The following is a 21,814-nucleotide window of genomic DNA, read 5'->3' as shown; positions in this document are numbered from 1 at the left end:
GCTGCCCTTGCTGGCATGGTCATTAAGTGTGGGGGAAAAAAAAGACGGTCCTGAGTCACTTTTTCCAGTGCTGTTGTATCTTCGAACGGTCACTAAATGAGCGGTTGCAAGTCGAGGACTACCCAAATGCCCCAAAAGAGCTTTCATATCAAAGAGAACACGGCCAGCATCGCAGTCATGATTTCTGCTTCTCAACCCAAAGGCGCCCATCGGAGCGTCCATGTCTGTCCAGCCAGGCGGCTCCCCAGCGCTGGAGAAGCACCCAGGGGGCCATCTATAAAGAGATCCTTCGGTGCAGGATCACCCGTGAGGTCCCAAGGGATCTGGAGGAAGGGAAGCTGACGGGGCCCCCCACGGAACCCGGACCGGACTTACCTGACTGCCCAGGTGGAGGGATACCACCCAGGCCTCTTGGCAACCTCACGAAGACGGAAAGGACGGCCGCTTTGTTGCCAAAACAGGGCTCCAGGGCGATGGGCTTGGGGACCATCTGCAAGGGGAAGAGAGAGGAGAACAGGTGAAAGAGGACCGAGCCGGGGAGGGGAGAAGCCGCATGGACCACGGACCGGGGAGGGAGGAAGACGGGGCAGAGAGGAGAGGTAAAAGGAGGAGGAGGAGAAAAGATAAAAGGAGGAGGCAGGAAAGGGATGGAAGGGAAAGAAAGGGGTACGGTAGAGAAGAAGGAAGGGAGGGAGGGAGGGGAGGGAGGAAGGAAGGGAAGGAAGGAAGGAAGGAAGGAAGGAAGGAAGGAAGGAAGGAAGGAAGGAAGATGGCAGAAAGGAAAGATAAAAGGAGGAGGCAGGAAAGGAAAGGGGAGGGAAAGAGAGGGAAGGAAAGGAAGGGGAGGATAAAGGGATGGAAAGGGGCAAGGAGGGGAGGAAAGGGGGAGGGGAAAGGGAAGGGAATGGGGAGGAGGGGTGGGGGAGGAAGGAAGGGAGGGAAAGGAAGGAGAAAGGAAAAGATGGCTGAAAGGAAAGATTAAAGGAGGAAGAAAAAATAAAAGGAAGAGAGAGAGGAAAGGAAAGGAAAAGAAATGAAAGGAAAGGAAAGGAAAGGAAAAGAAGGAAAGGAAAGGAAAGGAAAAGAAAGACACAAAGAGAGAAAGAGACAGAGAGAAAAGACAGAAAGAGAAAGAAACAGAGAGAGAGAGAAGAGAAAAAAGAGAGGCGGACAGATAGAGTAAGAGAGAAAGAAAGACAGGAAGACAGAAGGAAAGGAAAGGAAAGGAAAGGAAAGGAAAGGAAAGGAAAGGAAAGGAAAGGAAAGGAAAGGAAAGGAAAGGAAAGGGAGAGGAGAGGAAGAAAGAGAACTTCATCCATAGCTCCTTCCACCGTGCAAAATATGAGATGTTTTACCCGCAATGCCGTTCTCCCATCAGCTGCTGACTGGGACACAAGCTCAGGGCCTCAGGTTCCCCTATGCCAACTACTCAACGGAGACACAAACCCAAGATGGATGCTAGCCTGTTCAAGAGCTGGCAAATGATTAGCCCTAGAGTTTCAATCAAAAAGGAAACAACCCCAACCAAGGAACTACCCACTCAGACAAACAATCAAACAACAAATAACAGCCTAAAGAGGGGACCCCCCCAAGAACAGCCTCACCCACATCAACTGGGCAAGCCACTTCTCTATAAAGGGAGAACAAACCCCTCCTTCCTTCTAGCACTGATTGCGTTCCCTAGTTGGGTCGTGAAATGTCGGCAAGAAAACCACCATGCTCAGAGAGCACTAAGGACCCCGTTTTCTTCTTCCTCCTCCTCCTCCTCCTCCTCCTTGCAAACCTCCACTCCCTTCTAGAACTGATGAGGTTATCTAGTTTGGTACTGAAATGTCTGCAAGAAAACCAACCACCCAGCTCAGAGAGCCCCAAGGACTTCATCCATACCTTAATTTTTGTTTAAATTCGTTCTCTGGGGCGCGCCTTTATCCGTACACAGCTCGGCCTGGTCTTCCGAGATTGGAATAGCCAACCCAACCATTGTATCTTTTGTGCAAGTTCCAAAGCATTTTGTAATCTGCGCCAAACGGAACTTGCACAAGACCCCGTAGCAAAAGCGGGATGAAGAGAAACGCCACCGTTTTCCCAGCAATATTTCATTTTGATAGATCAGCAGCTCACTTTAATGGGGCATGTAATTAAATGGGGGAAAAAAAATAATAATAGGGTGCTATGCTTCAGTATCTATTAAAAGGACCTGCACGTCTTTGACTAGAAGGAACAAAACAATCTTGTTCTCCAAATCTTTAGGAAGGCAAGGCGACTAACGGGGAGGGACAGACATGAGGAGGAGCACCAAGGACCCCACCGCTGTCCACTTCCTCCTCCTCCTCCTCCTCTCTGCAAACCCCTCTCCCTTCTAGCACTGACTGTGTTCCCTAGTTGGGTCATGAAATGTCTGCAAGGAAACAACCCAGCTCAGAGAGCACCAAGGAGCCCAAAGCTGCCTTCTTCCCTTCTCTGCATACTCCTTTCCTTTCCTTTCCTTTCCTTTCCTTTCCTTTCCCTTCCTTTCCTTCCTTTCCTCCTTTCCTTTCCTTCTTTTCCTTCCTTTCCTTTCCTTCTTTTCCTTTCCTTCCTTTTCCTTCCCTTCCTTTCCTTCCCTTCTTTTCCTTTCCTTTCCTTTCCTTTCCTCTCCCTTCCCTTCCTTTCCTTTCCTTCTTTCCTTTCCTTTCCTTTCCTTTCCTTTCCTTTCCTTCCCTTTCCTTCTTTTTCCTTTCCTTTCCTTTCCTTCTTCCTTTCCTTTCCTTTCCTTTCCTTCCTTTCCCCTTCCTTCCTTTCCTTCCCTTTTTTCCTTTCCTTTCCTTTCTTCTCCCTTCCCTTCCCTTCCTTCCCTTTCCTCTCCTCTCCTTCCCTTCCCTCCTTCCTCCTCTACAAACCCACTCCCTTCCACCACTGATGAAGTTAACTAGCTGGTTCATGAAACGTCTGCGAGAAAGCAACCAAATTCAGAGAGCACCAAGGATCCCACAGTCCTCCTCCTCCTCCCCCTTCCTTTCCAGCACTCATGACGTAACCTAGTTGGGTCATGAAACGTCATTTCAACCCTGAGCTGCAAATATGCTCCTTTAGAGGGACAGACAGACGGATAGACGCAAGCCATGCTCGAGGGGTGGCCATTTTCTACCTCTCGTCGCTTCGAGCCACACATCCCTTCTACATTGCTTTAAAATAAAGCAAGGGCGGCTTATTTCTTCAGGCGTGTCTCGATGGCGCCCTGCTTCCGCAACCAACACAAATTGTCTATGTTGTGGTTCGCCAGCAGCCAGTGAAGATGACAGCGGAATCGGACAGTGGGGAAGAACGGGGACCAGTCCAGGAGTCTGGAGAGGACTCGGATAAGGGTCCTGCGTCCAATGCAGAGATGGGGCCAGGACCATCCGGGAGTGAGGTGCTGCCTTCTGAGCCTCCGGAGTCTGGCAGCAGTGAGGAAGAGGACCCAGGGGAGCCTGTTCCCAGTGCGTGTGTGCACAGAGCTGCTAGAAGGTGAGAGCAGCTAAGACAGAAGGGGCGACTCGGAAGTAAGGCTGTGAGGGGATTGCACCTCCCCTAAGGGTTAAAAGTCAGGCCAAGATGATGAAATCTTTGCAGGAAGCAAAGTCGTTAGATTCAGAGTCCTCCTTGAAGCTCTGTGTACTTTGGTTGGTTTTTTTCCTTGGACTTTGGCTGGTTTCTGTTATCATTAATTGGATACTTCTATGTTATATGTAGAAATTACATATTATGAGTTACACCTGTGGAAATGAAGAACAGAAGGGAAGCCATACTTACCCGATATTTGAACTATGCAATGATTATTGGACAGTTATATAACTATATCTAATAAGCATGTACTGTTTCGTAACTTGTTAGGTTCTAAAGTAAATGTCAGGCTTTGGGGTAGAACATGGGCCTGTACCTTTTGGCATAAGGATATGTGTAGGAGATACTAGGTTATCCTGATCGGAACGGAACTGGTTAATGATCTATTGCATTACAGATGGTCATAACACGACCATAACAGGAAGAAGCCATGAGAACGAGGGTAGTTTACAAGGACAAGGAAACAGGTGTTACGCTGCAATAATAAGGGTGTTGCGTAGGGAGCTACGTAGCTTGGATAGATTGTGAACCCAGGAAAGGGGCAGAGACTGTATATTTGAGCCTGTATATAAACCCCAGCCCTCCTGGGAACCCTGTCTTCTGCCATGAGCAGAATTCCCTTTTGCAAAAGCTTAATAATGAAGATCTTGTTCAATGTCTCCAGTTGTTGTTGTTTTTTATTATCATCACATTTGTTTTTGGCAGCATTCCACAGCACTGAAAGGTGTGTGCTTATCTTGGGGAACTGTCTAAGATTAGTTCTGTCTGGGAATGAAAGCAATTCCCGGCACTGCAATAAAACAGGTTTTGCTTTTAAAACAAGTTTGATATTAATTACGTTTGACGAAGCCTGGGTCAGAACAGTCTAAAGAGGCTAACAAAAAGCCAAGAAGGGCCAGAGTTGTCATTGCATTAACTTTGGGTTCTCCAAACTTGGCCAATTTTAAGACTTCTGGACTTCAACTCCCAGAATTCTCCAGCCAGCTATGCTGGGAGTTGAAGTCCACAAGTCTTAAAGTGTTAACTCTGTGTTAACTAATGTCTAACAAACTAGACAGAAAAAAGTGTTTTTACATGTCTCTGGTATTAAATGGACAAGGGAGACCCAGATGAATTAGTTGCTTCAGAAGAGGTTTACCTCCTTAAAAACTGGGAGGGTGGAAGGTTTTTTTGTTTTGTTTTAACAGCCAGTGTCTTCACACGTCCGTTCCCTGCGGAGTCGCTAAAGTTCAAAACCATTCTTTTCTTACAAAAAGGAGAAGCCGGGGAAAGAAATAAATAAAAAGTGTTTTGTGCTGGAACTCAATTACGAGAACTAATGGATGCAGGACTGGGTATCCCTCCCCCGTTATAAATTGTCTGCTGCGGCTAGTCGCAGAGCCAGTATTGAAACACACTGACAGTTGTAGTCTCTGGCAGGGATGCTCAGCTGCAGTTTTTTACCGAAGAGAAAGAAGGGAGGGAGACCAAAGAGGAAAAACGAAGGAATGATGCCAGGAATAGAGTGAGCTTAATTCGGGGTCCGTGAGCTGTTCCACTGATTCGTCATTTCTCACTGTCAGAAAATTCCTCCTTAGTTCCTGGTTGCTGTTGTGGTTCACCAGCAGTGTGCAGACGGCCGCGGAATCAGACAGTGAGGAAGAACGGGGACCAGTCCGGGAGTCTGGAAAGGATTCTGAACGAGGGTCCTGCATCCGATGCAGAGATGGGGCCAGGACCATCTGGGAGTGGGGTGCTGCCTCCGGAGTCTGGCAGCAGCGAGGAAGAGGAACAAGGGGAGCCTGTTCCCAGTGTGCGTGTGCGCAGAGCTGCCAGAAGGCAAGAACAGTTAAGACCAAAGGGGCGACTCAGGAGTAAGGCTGGGAGGTGATTGCCTCTCCCATAAAGGATAAAAGTCAGGCCAAGATGATGAAACCTTTGCAGGAAGCAAAGTCCTTCATTCTGTTCGAATTAATCCTTGAAGTTCTGGGTGGACTTTGTACTTTGGTTGGATTTTTTTATCGTTCATTTGGTACTTTAGTTGTTGGCAGCAATTCAAAGGAAAGAAAGGTGGGTGCTTATCTCGAGGGACTGTTTGGGACTCATTACCGGCTGAGAACGAACATAATTCCCAGCGTTGAAATCAAACAAGAGTTGTTTGAACTAAGCGTGTGCTTAATTACGATCTCGGGAAGCCTTGGTCAGAACAGTGGCATCTCCCTCCCCCTCTTTCAAATATTGGGAGATATTATCGGATCTTGGGGAAGCCGAAGCCTTCACACAGGATAACAGAAGTGGAAGGGACCTCGGAGGTCTTCTAGTCCAACCCCCTGCTCGAGCAGGAGACCCTAGACCAACGGCCCATAAAAACCTTTGGGGCCCCAGGGACCAGTTCCATGGAAAGAGGTTTTTCCCACAGACCAGAGGGGTGTGTGATTTCACACACTGCCTGAATCCCAGGAATGGGCCTTTCCTTGTTTGTGTGAACCGGGTTGCTGGCATGTTGGAGACTGGTGCCACTTAACGGACCGGGATTTGGGGACCCTGCCCTAGAGAATTACAGAAATGTGGTTGTCCCTTCTCTTCTCGAAAACCTCCAGTGATGGAGCACCCACCACAGAGAATAACAGAGTTCGAAGGGGATTCTTGGAGGTCTTCTAATGCAGACGTCACCAAACTTTTGGACCTCAGGGACCACCAAACTCATAATTTTAAATTCGCGGACCACTAATTTGAATTTTGACTGACGGCGGCTTGCTGACATTGTGGGAGGGGGGGGGCAGGGGTGGGATTCAAATTTCTTAACCAGTTCTGTGGATGTGGCCTAATTTGTGGGTGTGGCTTTGTGATCATGTGACTGGCTGGGCATGGCTTGTAAGTAAATATTATATTTATGTAAATATTGATTTTTTTTTTATAAAAAAGAGCAACTTTTATCCAACATCAGGCAAAGCAGGCAGACAGATTGAGTTGCTCACAGAATCACAGATTCATTCAGAGATCTGTGCTTCTGCCATCAGCTACCTGAGTCTGTCACATAAAATCTGCTTGCAAGCAAACTCATAAAATTAACTCACAACACACCATATATGTAAATATTGATATTTTTTTTATAAAAAAAGAGCAACTTTTACCCAAAATCAGGCAAAGCAGGCAGGCAGATTGAGTTGCTCACAGAATCACAGATTCATTTAGAGATCTATGACTCTGCCATCGGCTACCTGCACTGAATAATAGAAGCTTCAGTCCTAAGGGAGGTTCGGCTCTGCTTAAAAGCAGAGCCGAAGATCTAAAGATTAGCTAGAAAGCAAGAGATCCAACCGTTTCCTGCTTCCTAGCTAATCTAAATCTCCCATCACAGCAGAACAGCTGATGGTCGGAAAAAGGGAAAATAGCAACTTAACAGACAAGTTTACCTGGTAAGGAGGGAGTGGGCGAGGACGGTTCCTGCGGGACATGTGGTTGGTGCAGCCTTGTGTTTCTGCACAGCCTGGATGAATTGCTTTGGGAGGTGCTCAGGGGGTGACATTTCTCTACGGACCACCAAAATTTTCTCGCGGACCAACAGTGAGCTGCAGGCCACCGGTTTGCGATCACTGATCTAGTCCAACCCCCTACACTCAAGCAGGAGACATCTACCAAACAGTCTCTTCTTAAAGACGTCCAGTGATAGAGCACCCACAAATTCTGGAGCCAAGCAGTTCCACTGGTTAATTGACCTCAGTGTTAGGAAAGGAGAGCATTGTAAAGCCCCGTGAAGAGGTATATAAGTCTATTGCTATTCTCTCCCTTTCCCTCCTTCTCTCCTTCCTCCGCGCTCTTTTCTTTCTACCTTTCTTTCCTTTCCTTCCCTGTTTCCTTCCTTCCCTTTTTTCCCATTCATTTCTTTCTCCTGCTCTCTCCATCTCTTATTTCCCTTCTCTTTTTCTCTCCCTCCTTCCTTCCTTCCTTCCTTCCTCCCTCCCTCTTTCTTTCTTTCTCTTCCTTCCTTCTTTCTCTTTTGTAAGCTTGCGCATCAAGTATCAAACCAAGGACGAGTACCGGGACACAATTTTCTCATCAAAATGCGGTGAGTACCAAATTCAATGAGTTTCAAAACAGCCGAGAACCGGCGTTGCTGCTGTGCTTGCATTCAGCTATCTTTCTGGCAGCACGGAATAAAACATCACCGGTGGAGGGATTTATTTTTTTTAAAAGCACACCAGCTATTATCGAAGCTGCGAGGTTTTTTTTTTTCCCTGTTCTTTTAAAACCTCCAGGCGGTTTTGTGAATGCCTGGTGCTCCCTTTGCAAAAATTGAAAGCATTCTGGACCTCTGTCCGGCTTTCAGGTAACTGTTCCAATTATTGCTTCTCTTAATGGAGGACCTGACGTTGCAAAATGCAGAGAGCAAGTTTGATTCCCCCGCTCAAGAGGTTGGTTGTCTGGTTGTTTGGACAATCTCTACTATTTGGAGTTAAGAGTCAAGTCAGCCATTCACAGGGTTTTTTTTTTTTCTTCTCAACCATGGGGATTTGAAGAGAGGTGGACTTCAACTACCCAGAATTCCCCAGGCAGCTGAGGAATTCTGGGAGTTGAAATCCACAGGTTTTCAAGGTTTGGCAGCTCTGGAAGAGATCTTCCACAGGGTTATTCTAGACCCGGGGTCTCCAATCTTGGCCATTTTAAGACTTGTGGACTTCAACTCCCAGAATTCCTCAGCCAGCAAAGCCTTAAAGAGGCCATGGTTGGCTGAGGAATTCTGGGAGTTGAAGCCCACAAGCCTTAAAGCGGCCACGGTTGGCTGAGGAATTCTGGGAGTTGAAGTCCACAAGCCTTAAAGCAGCCAAGGTTGGCTGAGGAATTCTGGGAGTTGAAGTCTACAAGCCTTAAAGCAGCCAAGGTTGGCTGAGGAATTCTGGGAGTTGAAGTCCACAAGTCTTAAAGCGGCCAAGGTTGGAGACCCGTTCTAGAAAACAGATGTCCTCATTCCAAGTCCAATTTAAATTAAAAAATTAAATTAGAAGGGATGATTCCCAAGGAAAAAAAGGGGAGGTTTGGAGTGACCACCGACTGCATACACCTGGCTGTTGAATTTCCTGGAAACTGACTGGAATAAATGATAGGATTTTGTCATAAAACACTTCCATTATTCCCCCCTAAAACCAAATTCATCTCTTTTCAAAAGTTGGGGAGGAGGGGGTGTTAGGAAACTGTCCACCAATTAAGTTGGGTTGGCAATATATAAACCAACAATGTATGTTTGTAGCTTTAAGACAGGATCGCTGTATTGATTTCTACTATGTTCCGATTGGTTGTTTGTGTTGCAAGTTGCCACAAGAGGGAGCTAGAGATCATGGCTTGCTCTCTCTGACATTCTGTATCTCTGACATTCTGTTGCTATCTCTGTTGTATTTATGCTGTGCTATCTTTGTTTACTGTAAATGACAAAGGCCACTGGAAAGAAGACTTTGTAGTTGGATATTCTTTGGACCGTAAAACATATATGACCTGGTCTGCTTATTGGACTGTGCTATTTCTTAAAGTAAACTTTAACTCAATTCAGTGTATCTGCTTCTGGCTGAATAATTTATTCATAACCGATCTCGTAAACATTTCCATGCGCATATCCTTGTTACTCAAGGGTTATTCTGTACATATCATAACAGGGGAGAATGAAAACTAAGCCCCATCTCAATCCCAACACATGCCGGAGCTCCAGGCAAAATAAGAAAGAAAATCCTAAACCTATGTCTTTGGATGCTACCCAAAAGGAATTTGTTAAACGGAAAAGGTTTATCTCCTTCTGCTGCTGCTATCGCCCGGCGCTGTAAAATACACTGGACTTTTAACAGCGCTAATCTCTTTTGCCTGTCTCAACTCCCAGCACAATCTTCAACGCCTGATGTTCAAAAAAAACCCATGTTATTTCTTGCTAAGCCTTACAAAGTCAGCACAAGCAGCATACGAGAGGACCAACCACAGCAGCCAACCCCATATTGGGTCCTGTGTGCTGGCTTCGTTGCCTATAGGCCAGTGGTGGCAAACCGTTTTCGGCTCCCGTGCCGATAATTGCACACACGCTTGTGCGCGCGCATGCCAGCATCCAGAAGGCAATGTGTGCTGCTCCCCCCAAGCCCCGCGCCTGTGCGCGCAATCCCCTTGCAGCGCTGTGCGCCTGCACATAGGCATGCAATTCCCCTTGCCGCGTGCCGCGCGCCTGTGCATGCACGTGCAATCACCCCGCTGCACGCCGCGCGCCTCTGCGCATGTGCACGCAATCATTCCTGCGTGCCATCCCTCTGCGCGCCGCACATCTCTGCGCATGCGCCCAGCCCCCCCAGCACGCGCTGCATGTCTCTACGCAGGCACGCATGCCTCCTGTGCAGCCCTGCCCCCTCCTGTGCATGCGCGCCAGATATCTGGCAATCAGCTGTCGGGCGGCGGCACACACACATATGCAGTGGGGCTCTTCCGGGCAAGCTCTCATGTGCCGGGGAAAATGGCTCTGCATGTCACTTCTGGCACGCATGGTATAGGTTCGCCATCACAACTATAGATAGTCTTCGGCATATGACCACAATGGAGCCCAACATTTCCGTCGCTAACCAAGACAGATTAAGTGAATTTTTGCCCCTCCAAGTGATTTGTAATTTTCACTACTAATGGAGTCGAGGGTTTTTCTGTTCTACATGCCCAAGCTGGGAACAGGCCTGACATTTTCAGGAATCTCTTAACTTTAGCGCCCCACCCCCACCCCCAAGAAAGATCAATTTCTGGCAGATCTAAATAATAACTACAGAATAACAGAGAGGGAAGTGACCTTGGAAGTCTTTTAGTCCAGTACTGACCCAGGCTTCCTAAACCGTAACTGCACACAGACTTATTTTAAAAACAAGATTTAGTTTTTTTGCAATGCTGGGAATTGTTTTCATTCCCAGCTGGAATTAATCCAAAACAGTTCCCTGAGATCAGCACCCACCTTTCAGTTCTGTGAAGCGCTGCCAAAAACAGAAGTATCAAATGAACTAGAAAAGAAACCAACCGAAGTACAAAACAAACCCAACCGAAGTACAAAAAGCTTCCAGTATGACTCTGAATCGATCGACTTTGCTTCCTGCAAAGGTTTTGTCATCTTGGCCTGACTTTTATACCTTATGGGAGGGGCCATCATCTCCCAGCCTTACTCCCGAGTTGTCCCTTTTGTCTCGGCTGCTCTCACCTTCTAGCAGCTCTGCGCGCACGCACACTGAGAACAGGCTCCCCTTGTTCCTCTTCGTCACTGCTGCCAGACTCTGAAGGCTCTGGAGGCAGCACTCCCACTCCCGGATGGTCCTGGCCCCATCTGTGCATCGGATGCAGGACCCTCGCCCGAATCCTCCCCAGACTCCCGGACTGGTCCCCGTTCTTCCCCACTGTCCAATTCCGCTGCCATCTGCACAGGCAGGAAACCCTCTTCTGTTAAGGTAATAATGGAAGATGGTGGGGAACAGAAGGATTTATACTCCTTGCAGACAGCCGGTCATTTGCATCCTTTTAAGAGGGTCGTTGAGGCCACTTGGAGGTTTGTCTGTGTCCTCAGGATCACCTGAGTGGTGCAAATGGGTGTGGAGCCTTCTTGGAACTGCTGAAAGGACTGTGTTGTAGAATGGAGACATATCACGTTGTATCTCTCCCTCATTTGCAGCCCTCAGGTGACCCTGAGGGTATATACAAACTTCCAAGTGGCCTCAATGATTGTCTAAAAAGGATGCAAATGACCAGCTGTCCGCATGAAGCATAAATTGTTCCGTTCCCCTCCATTCAGTCAGAGCTGAAGAAGCTTCTGGGATGAGAAGGGAAACGTCTTCAAAGAAAAACCAGAAAGTCCAGTTGCCTCTTGGGAGGGGGAAAAAGGCATTTTGGGGACAATCAGGATGACTGAGAAACTCCATAAACAACGAAAGCAGGAGTTCTGCTTATTCAGCTTCCGAGATAATTTATCCTTCTGACTTCCAGACGTTAAGATGCGGTTCGTGAAATTTGGTATCTTTTCTGCAGTGCTATTCATAACCTGTCAATACAGGTAGTCCTCAACTTACGGCTACAATTCACCCCAATACGCTAAGCGAGTTTGGCTCTGTTTTACGACCCTTCTTGCCACCGTTGGTAAGTGAAACCCTGCGGTGGCTAAGCTAGCGGCATAGGAAGTGAATCTGGCTCCCCCGTTCTCTTTACTTAGCCGACGGTCGCAAAAGAGGAATCACAACACAACCCCCGAGGATACCGTCGTAAGTGAGAGGCTGTTGCCAAGCCCCTGGATTTTGATTACGTGACCAAGGAGATGCTGCAACGGTCATAAGTAGGAGAAACTATCATAAGCAGAGGTGGGATTCAGCCGGTTCACACCGGTTCATGCGAACCGGCTGTTAAATTTGCATCGGGTTCGCCGAACCGGTAGTTGAAATGACCAGGAGTTTCCACACAGCCCGTTTTGGATGCAGGTAAGTGCAGGATCCGCGGGGAGGGAGGAAAATGGCCCGAACCGGAAGTACCAGAAGTTCGGAAAGGAGCCTGTTTCTAGCTTCTGGAGCACGGGGGGAGGCCATTTTCACCACCACCCCCAGAGGCCTGAAACCTCCAGATTCTGGGGAAGGCAAAAAACGGCCCTCCCCCAAAGTTCTGGTATGCCACACCCACTATGGCCACACCCACCCAGCAAGCGGGCAGCGAATCGGTCACTGGGATATATATTTTTTTGAACCCTATCCCTGAACCCAATTCATTTTTTTTCAGGGCCGTCGTAATTCCAAACGGACCCCAGATGAAGACGATCCGATATCAAGGACTATCCGATATCACAGGGCGATGGCGTCCGTTCTTTCTTCCTACCTTGAACCTAAAAAATTGTGGATATTTTTCTTTTAAAAAAAAAAACGTTGCGCAAGACGCAACAGGCTTTGGTAGCTACAACCGGGAGATCTAAAGGGAATCACTCCCCCACCGCAGAACGTGTCAGAAGAAATGCAAACGGTGCCCGGGTGGCCCGGCGGCACAAGGCTTGGAACGTGGCCGCCTCTGATTTCCCGTAAGGGGAATACAGGTAGAGGAAAAAGCCGAGGAAAGGACGTCGGAGTAGAAGAGGTGGTGGAGCAGGTAAACAAGCGAGCCACGTTGGGTGGGTTTTCCCAACCCACCCCTCCCCGCTTCCCAAACCGTGGCGAGACTGACAAACCGCGCGCCGCCCCGATTGCCGGTGGCCGTGTCGCTTTGGCTTCCCTCAAAAGAGCCCACAAACGCACGGGGAAGAGGACGCGTCTCAAAGCAGGGAGAGCTAAGCAAATCCCCGGCCCGTTTGGTATGCAGAACAGTGACGGTTTACTTCCATATTAATTAGGAACATATGCCTGGCATCTCGCATCGTCCCCCTCCCCGTCTAGGAATAGGGGGAGGGTGGTGGTGGGAAGGAACGGGAGGAAGGGAGAACGGTGGCAGCTTGTCAAGGGATTCCAAAGGAGGGAGGGAGGGAAGGAGGGAGGTTGATTTTGAGAGGGAGGAAAGAAAGGAAGGAAGAAAGCAAGGAAGGAAGGAAAGGAGGGAAGAAGGAAGGTTGATCTTAAGAGGGATGAAAGGAGGGAGGGAGGGGGAGGGAGGGAGGGAGGAAGGAGGAAGGAAGGAAGGAAGGAAGGAAGGAAGGAAGGAAGGAAGGAAGGAAGGAAGGAAGGAAGGAAGGTTGATCTTAAGAGGGATGAAAGGAAGGAAGGAAGGGAGAGAGGGAGGAAGGAAGGAGGAAAGAGGAAGGAAGGAAGGAAGGAAGGAGGGAGGGAGGGAGGGAGGATGGGAGGAGGTTGGTTGATTTTAAGAGGGAGGAAAGAACGGAAGAAAGCAAGGAAGGAAAAGGAAGGTTGATCTTAAGAGGGATGAAAGGAAGGAGGAAGCAAGGAAGGAAAGGAGGGAAGAAGGAAGGTTGATCTTAAGAGGAATGGATGGATGGAAGGATGGAAGGAAGGAAGGAAGGAAGGAAGGAAGGAAGGAAGGAAGGAAGGAAAGGAAAGGAAAGAAGGAAGGTTGATCTTAAGAGGGATGAAAGGAAGGAAGGGAGGGTGCATTTCCTATATTATTATTATTATTATTATTATTATTACACTCTGATGCTAAGGAGTCCTACTCCCCCTCCCCACCTGAAATGAAATCTCTTCCAAATGCAAAACACAAGCAGAGGAGTTTCGGTTTTAGTTTCACTTTCACAGCACCAAGCAGCTTTAGGACAGAACAGTTGAGCTAAGCCACGCCCAGGCTCCTTGCTGTCTCCGTCTTGCTCGCACAGCAAATATTCGTTCAGTTTCCAAACAGCCCTCCACTCTCTCACACACTGACAGGACGCTAGCCGGGTGAATACCAATGGATGCCGGTAGGCAGAGGCAGGAATTTCTCCCCCTTATTTTCCTCCCCAAAAACTAAGCCCGACCACCTCGTTCCGTAGCGAAGCACGGGGATCCAGCTAGTTTCTAATATAGTTAGACTCCAGATATGCCATCCGGGCACACGGACCCAGCAACACAGCCATCGATAAAATATGAAGGGCAGGAAGGGCTGGGCGGGGTGGGGTGTGGTGGGGAGAGAGGTTGGAGTGATGGGAAGGGGCAACTTCTCACCTTAATGCTACCTCCGATGAGATCTGGGGGCGCTTCGTCCGTTTCCAAGGCGACGTTGATGGAAGCGAAGGGGCGGCTGGCCATCTGTTGCATCTCTCGGAGTAATTGCTGGGGAACAAAAAAGCCAGGATGTTAATATTGGGGTGGGGTGGGAGGAGACAAGGCCAACCTCTGTGCTCAGAGTGGAAATATTTTAGTTTTGTAAAACTGGCATTGAAAGCCATCTGTCAGGATGCCAGCAATCGCCCTAATGAAATCATGATTCTCGAGCCAAACTTCAAAAAACTTCAAAGGATTTAGTAGAGGCGACCTACTGGCCCTTCCCTGGATGAAGCCAACTCTGGCCTACCTCATTTACAGTCCCCTGGGACCCTGTTTCCCCCCCCCCCCCGGGTGTGTCATAAATCAGAATCTCCAACTGAGCACGTTCATAGGTTGGGTGTCGTCAATCACGTTCTCCAATTATGGGCTGGGCGTCATTAATCACATTCTCCAATTAAATATATTCCCAGCCAAAAGCTCCGGTAGTTTAGTTACAATCTTTTAAAGAGAAGAGTTGGAATGTACTTTCGCTTCCAAACTGCTGCACGGATCTTCCAGATTTCTTTCCTTCCCCCTTTTTTATGGCAACTACTAAAACAGGCATAGCAATGTTTTATGAGTTGACACCGGTAGAATACCACCCCTGCGCTGCAGGTGTTAAGTTAGTCACACAGTTGCTCAGTGAATTGGCTTTGACATGTCAGTAGGTCACAAAAAGGGATCGTGTGACCACTTTAAGTCACTAAATAAAATGTTCTAAGTCAAGGACTATCTGCACCCCCCCCAAAAAAAACAACCCCCAAACCCCAAGCCCTGCTAAAATGTGGGAGCTTCATCACTTGAGACTTTCAAGTAGAGATTGGACTGTGGTGTAAAGTCTCCTACTTGGGCCGGGAGGGGGTTGGACTAGATGACCTGCAAGGTCTCTTCCAACTCTGTTAATCTACATCAAGGGTCTTCCAACTTGGCCAGTTTAAGACTTGTGGACTTCAACTCCCAGAATTCCTGAGCTAACATGACTGGAGGAGGAATTCTGGGAGTTGAAGTCCACAAGTCTTAAAGCTGTCAAGTTTGAAGACCGAAATTCCGCTGAGGAATTGTTCTGTCAGGAAATTTCTCCTTATTTCCAGGTTGGATCTCTCCTTGGTTAGTTTTCATCCATTGTTGTCAATGGAGGCTCAGAGTAAACGTATCTAAAAGGTTGAATCGAGACAATTGGACCAATATTTCATTTGATCTATCACAGAGATCTCCAAACTTAGCCACTTGAAGACTTGTGGACTTCAACTCCCAGAATTCCTAAGCTAACATGACTGGAGGAGGAATTCTGGGAGTTGAAGTCCACAAAGTCTTAAAGCTCTCAAATTGGAAGATCCCTGATTTAAATCTAATATCAGCATGGCTGGCTAGGGAAATTCTGGAAGTTGAAGTCCACTTGGCTTAAATCAGCCACCATAGTTGAGAACCTAAAAGAAACTTTCAATTCTCTTTGAAGGGAATTTTCTTTTTCTTTTTTTTTAAAAAAATAGATTTTATTGAATTTACAGTTTAAAAACACATCAACGGTACATTTACAAAATAGAAAGAAAACGGCTGAGGGGAAAGAAAGAAAACACCCGGCCTAACACACCGGATAAGGGCCGGTTGAGGGGAAGAGAAAAGATATAGAAGGGAGAGGGATGGAGAATAGGGTAAAAAGTACAATTAAAAGCGAACGATATCTTTTTGTGACAGTCTGTAAGGATCATTTCTCTTCGTCATATCCAATCTACTCCTCTTTTCCATTATGTTTAAGTTACTCTTCATCATTTACATAATTTGTCTCTGTGTAAGCCAATTATACCATGAGTCCCAGGTGTCGTAAAACATTGAGGACTCTTTGTTTTTTAGCGCTATAGTTAGTTTATCCATTTCAGCACACTCGCAAGTTTTCTGAATAACCATTTGCTCTGAAGGCGTATGAGGTGATTTCCAACATTGAGCAAACGCTAATCTAGCCGCGGTTAGAACATGGATTATTTGAAGGGAATTTTCAATACAGGCAGGCCTCGAGCTACGACCATTCATTTAGGGCAGGGGTCTCCAAACTTGACAGCTTTATGATTTCTGGACTTCAACTCCCAGAATTCTTCCTCCTCCTCCAGTCATGGTTAGCTCAGGAATTCTGGGAGTTGAAGTCCACAAGTCTGAAACTTGCCAAGTTTGACGACCCTTGTGATAGATGGATGGATGGATGGAGATGGATGGATGGGTGAGGAGACAAGACAGACAGACAGACAGACTAGATCAGGGGCCTTCAAACTTGACAGCTTTAAGACGTGTGGACTTCAACTCCCAGAATTCCTCCTCCAGTCCATGTTAGTTCACGAATTCTGGGAGTTGAAGTCCACAAGTCTTAAACTTGCCAAGTTTGAAGACCCATTGATTTAGGGACCATTCAAAGTTAGGGCGGCACCGAAAAAAGTGACTTATGACCATTCTTCACACTTTTGACCACGCACACGGTCACATGATTTATATCCGGATGCTTGACAACTGACTCACATTTATGACGGTCGCACCATCCCGGGGGGACGGGGTGTGGGTGTCCTGCAATCCACTTTGGCGTCCTGCTAAGAAGCCAAGTCAACGGGGAAACCCGATTCCTGTAACAATGCTGTTGCTAATTTCACAACTGCATCGATTCGCTTAGTAAAATCTGGCAGGGAAAGTCGCAAAAGGGAGCGAAACCCTCTTTAACAAATTTCTCACTTAGTGTTCTGACCTCGGCTTCCTTCGAAAGCATCCAACACAATCTTAGATCCCGGCAAAACCTTTTTTTATTTCCCACGGCTGTGAATTATGTTCATTCACAGCCTGCCAGGCTTCACAAACAGTCTTTCAGGGGAATGTTGATAAACACCTACTGTCAGGGTTCCAACAATACACCACCCCATTCAAATCAAAAGTCTCTAGCCACATCCCTCATAAATAATAAAATTGATTAGAAGTGGCCATGTTGGTGTTAGCTGGGTGCAGTCGATACTAAAATACATCCCTCATTTCCCCCTAGACCCTGGTCTTCCCCCTCACCCCCTGGATCTATATTCTGCAATGGGACACATCCATAGCCAAGAGTCATGAATCAGGCTCTCCAAGAATAATCTTGCGTGCCAACAGCTTCGGCTGCCTAGCAATTATCTGAAGCATTTAAGGAATGCACTGCTTTCCCCCTCCCTTTCTGATGGCAACTAAAAAGACCAAAGGAGTAGTTTTTAGTTGACACCCACCTTATCGCACTTGGGATGCGGCCAGAAAATGAATTGGCCAGGCGCAGAGCAAGGACAAACTTGGCACAGAGTCCAACAGAACTTGAATTGACCAGATGAACGAATTGCTTCCTGCAAAAGCTCACATCCCCTTTGTTCCTCTTTTATGTCCTATGGGAGGGGCCAATCATCTCTGAGGTGTGGCCTTACTCCCAAGCCGACTCTCAATTGTTCTAGTCTTCTGTAGCTGGCTGGGAACCGGCTCCAGAAGCTCGGCCATCTCACTGCTGTCCGAAGCCCGAAGGCAGCTGCTGACCGCCAGCCTGCCCGGCCCCAACTCTGCCTCTGATGCAGAGCCCTTGTCCGAGCCCTCCCCAACTTCCAAGGCTGGCCCAGGTTCCTCCCCAACCCGCTTGCTACTGTCCAACTCTGCTGCCAGCTCCATCAGCCTTCAGAGGGCCACAACATTTAGCAACTTAAGTTTCGGTCTCAGTTGCGGTCCTAAGACGAGGACTACTGTAATAATAATATGATATTATTATTATTATTATTATTATTATTATTATTATTATTATTATTACTATTAATGTTGTTGTTGTTGTTATTATTATTATTATTATTATTACAGAAGTTCTCGACTTTCTTTATATAAATCCATTTTTTTCTTTCCTTATATAAATGCATTTCGTTAAAACAAAAAAAGAGAACGGTTGTGTTCCCAGCAGCTGTGCAGTAAGTTATACGATGACAAGTCTTCAGATTCATTTTATTATTAGGAAGGTGTCTGGTTTTTTTTTTTCTCAACCGTCATTTTTAAATCCCCTCTTTCTGCATATTAGTTATACCATTTGGTTTATCTGTGAGCCAAGAAAGCAAAGTGGACTAACGGGTGCCAAACAGAAAAAGAAAAAGAAAAAAAAAGGTGGGGGGGAAGGTTTTAGAAGTTACAAATATAGATAAAAAGAATTAGAACCATAAATCTGGTACTCTCAGTCAATAAAACTGAAAAAAAAACCCAAACTGTGACAAAAATCTCATTTTTATTTTTTTGTTGGGGGGGGGTTTTGGGGGGCGCGGGGCGGCGGGGGCGGGGTTCGGGGGGGGGCGCGCGGGGGGGGGCTCCGCAGGGGGGGAAGAAGCCGCCCCGCGGGGGGGGGGAAAAAACCAGGGGGGTCTTTTTGGAGGGACGGATCCTTTTCCTGAACGGAAAAGAGGTTTAACCTCAGAGATTGTGGGAGCTGCTTCATCCCTGGAAGCTTTCAAGAAGAGACTGGACTGCCATCTGTCAGAAATGGGGTAGGGTCTCCTGCTTGGGCAGGGGGTTGGACTAGATGACCCACCAGGTCCCTTCCAACTCTGTTAATCTGTATTTGATTTATCCCCCCCAAGAGGGGAACCTACTATACTGCAGATCAAAGGGCCATTATGTTCTAATGCCAGAAGCCTGAGATAGATAGATAGATAGATATAGATATAGATAGATGGATAGATAGATAGATAGATAGATAGATATGACAGATAGAGATGATAGAGAGATGATAGATAGATAGATAGATAGATAGATAGATAGATAGATAGATAGATAGACAGATGACAGATAGAGATGATAGAGAGATGATAGAGAGATGATAGATAGATAGACAGACAGACAGACAGATGACAGATAGAGATGATAGAGAGATGATAGATAGATAGAGAGAGAGAGAGAGAGAGAGAGACAGATGACAGATAGAGATGATAGAGAGATGTTAGATAGAGATAAATGGATAGATAGATAGATAGATAGATAGACAGACAGACAGACAGACAGATAGACAGGTATAGATGTTTTAGATATAAGATGATAGATAGATGATAGATTGATAGATGATAGATTGATAATGATAGATAGATAGATAGATAGATAGATAGATAGATAGATAGATAGATAGATAGATAGATAGATTTCCATCCAAAAGGCAGGGCCGGATAGGATCTCATATTTGATCACACGACAATGGGGATGAGGCAACAGTCATTAAGTGCGAAAGATGTTCGTAAGTCACTTTTTTTCCCAACGCCGTTGTAATTTCAAACGGTCACTAAACGAAACTGTGGTAAATTGTATCTGCTTGGTATAGCACCGCTTCTGGGTCACAGCAACTTTCAAGTTATATAGACTTCGAGTCCCAGAATTCCCCAGCCGGTCATGCCACACACACCCCGTCCCCCGAGAATCCTGGGAGTTGGTAGTCTATACATCTTCAAGTTACTGAGTTCGAGAAATGCTGCTCTAAAAAAAAAAAAACCCACACACAACTCATTACTCATTTATAACACAACATGTAGCCTTCTGCCCTGCGTGAGAAAAATCTGCTAAAGAGATAAAAAGAAACAAGCTGACAACATCAATGCTTCCTTCGGCTTTTTTTTTTCATCTTCAAACATTGTAATTATGTATGTATGCATGTATGGCATTCAGCTTTGTTCGGGTATTTTCCCACGTCATTATAGTTGTGCTTTTAAAGTTGTAGCAACGTTTCGGCAGAATCTCATCTGCCATCATCAGGCTTCTGTATTCTGTTCGTCTGTGAGTCAGACTTTCACAGCCGTTTCTGTTTTAAATTTGTGGCTAGCCTACTGCTGTGCCAGAATGGTTTTTTTTTTTCTTCATCCTGATTGGTTGGGAGTCTTGGCCTGTGTTTATTGGTCTTGGAGTTGGCTGTGTTCTGCTTGATTGGTGTTTCTAATATCTTCTGTCTGTTTTGTGGCTTTTTTTTGGTCTTGATTGGCTGGCACCATTGTGTTCCTGTATTGGAGGCTTTTAGTGCAGCTTGGCTCCAGGTAAATGGAAAGCTATCCTTAGTTAGGAAGCTAGGCTTCATCTGGGTGCCTGGTTGGGGTGTGTTTGAGCTGGAGGTATCAGGGGGGATCTGTTTGTGCCCAGGTGTTTGCCTGGCTTGTGGTGTGGAGATTTTTTTTGTTTGAGAGTGCAGGCTTCCAAATAATTGACAGGCTGGTGGAATCATCTCTTCTATTCATGCTTTCAGGTCTTTTTTCAATCTCCATGGCTTCTCTGATGATTCTGTAGAAAACTATAATAATTCTGTAGAAAAATTCTGTATAGTTTTGTAGAAAACTATAGAACACCCCAGCTACAGAATTATCAGAAAAGCCATGAATAGAAGAGATGACTCCACCAGACTGTCAATTATTTGGAAGCCTGCAAACCTGCGCAAACTTAAGAAAACGTATATATATATACACACACACACACACATCATACACACACACACACACACACACACACACACACCCTCGAGAATTCTTCTTTTGCATGAGCTTCTCTTCCTCATTCTTCTTTAATACCTGTCTCCTTGGCAGCTTAAATTTTCAAGCTTTATAGCTAAATTGCAGCTTTTGTGGACGGTTAAAGAACAAGGAGCGAGATACAAATGAAAGGAAAGGAACAAAAAATATCTATCCAGGTCAACAAAGCCCTTGTTGCTTTGGCTTTCTTTCTTTCTGTTTCTTTCTTTCCTTCCTTCTTTCTTTCTTTTTTTCTCTTCCTTTCTTTCCTTTCTTGCTTTCCTTTCTTGCTTTCTTTTCTTCCTTTCCTTTCTTTCTTTCTTTCTTTCTTTCCTTACTTCCTTTCTTTCCCTTCCTTCTTTGCTTTCTTTCCTTCCTTGCTTTCTTTCTTCCTTTCCTTCCTTCCTTCCTTTCTTTCTTTACTTCCTTTCTTTCCCTTCCTTCCTTGCTTTCTTTCCTTCCTTGCTTTTTTCTTTCTTTCCTTCTTCCTTCCTCCTTTCTTTCCTTCCTTCCTTGTTTTCCTTCTTTCTTTCTTCTTTCTTTCCTTCCTTCCTTCCTTCCTTCCTTCCTTCCTTCCTTGTCCCTCTTGAGATGGTTGGGAGGTCAACCCACTTCATTTCTCATTCCCAATTCAGGACGGAAGCGCTAGCTATAACAATAGGAGCCCCCAGGACAGAGGGGCAGTGACGCCACCAAGCCACATAGAGGCAGCGGGCCTCTGAAGCCACCCGATTCATGTGGAGGTGCGAAATGAATGGCCCCCATAAATAATGAATGCACCGAAGGCCAGAAAGAGATGGAGACCTGAAGAGCCATACTTCCAGTTATTGTACTGGGCTGGATATCAAACTGGGTCCTGCCCGCTGAATGACACATTCAGATTGTATTTGTGAAATTGTGATGCTGAAGCCTGAAGGATGCAGTTGGCGCAGTTCCTGGGGATTTTCAAGAGCAGAAATCTATCTATCTATCTATCTATCTATCTATCTATCTATCTATCTATCTATCTATCTATCTATCTATCTATCTATCTATCTATCTATCTATCTATCTATCTATCTA

At 46.3% G+C, this 21,814-nt stretch overlaps 1 protein-coding gene across 1 annotated transcript in view; it reads right to left on the bottom strand.

The window, feature by feature from the left end:
- ATRN (attractin) overlaps window positions 1-21,814 on the bottom strand; it is a 199,042-nt gene that overhangs the window by 3,991 nt on the left and 173,237 nt on the right. The window contains exons 27-28 of the mRNA XM_087935676.1: window positions 14,175-14,282; window positions 376-490 (exon numbers count right to left, since the gene is read on the bottom strand). Of these exons, the coding sequence (XP_087791802.1) occupies window positions 376-490; window positions 14,175-14,282 (223 nt within the window). The remainder of the gene's footprint in view (window positions 1-375; window positions 491-14,174; window positions 14,283-21,814) is intronic.

Source organism: Pseudonaja textilis, chromosome 6 (assembly GCF_049901715.1).
Source record: "Pseudonaja textilis isolate UNSWEBS1 chromosome 6, rPseTex1.2, whole genome shotgun sequence".
NCBI lineage: Eukaryota > Metazoa > Chordata > Lepidosauria > Squamata > Elapidae > Pseudonaja > Pseudonaja textilis.
This window is presented reverse-complemented; position numbering and strand designations above follow the sequence as displayed.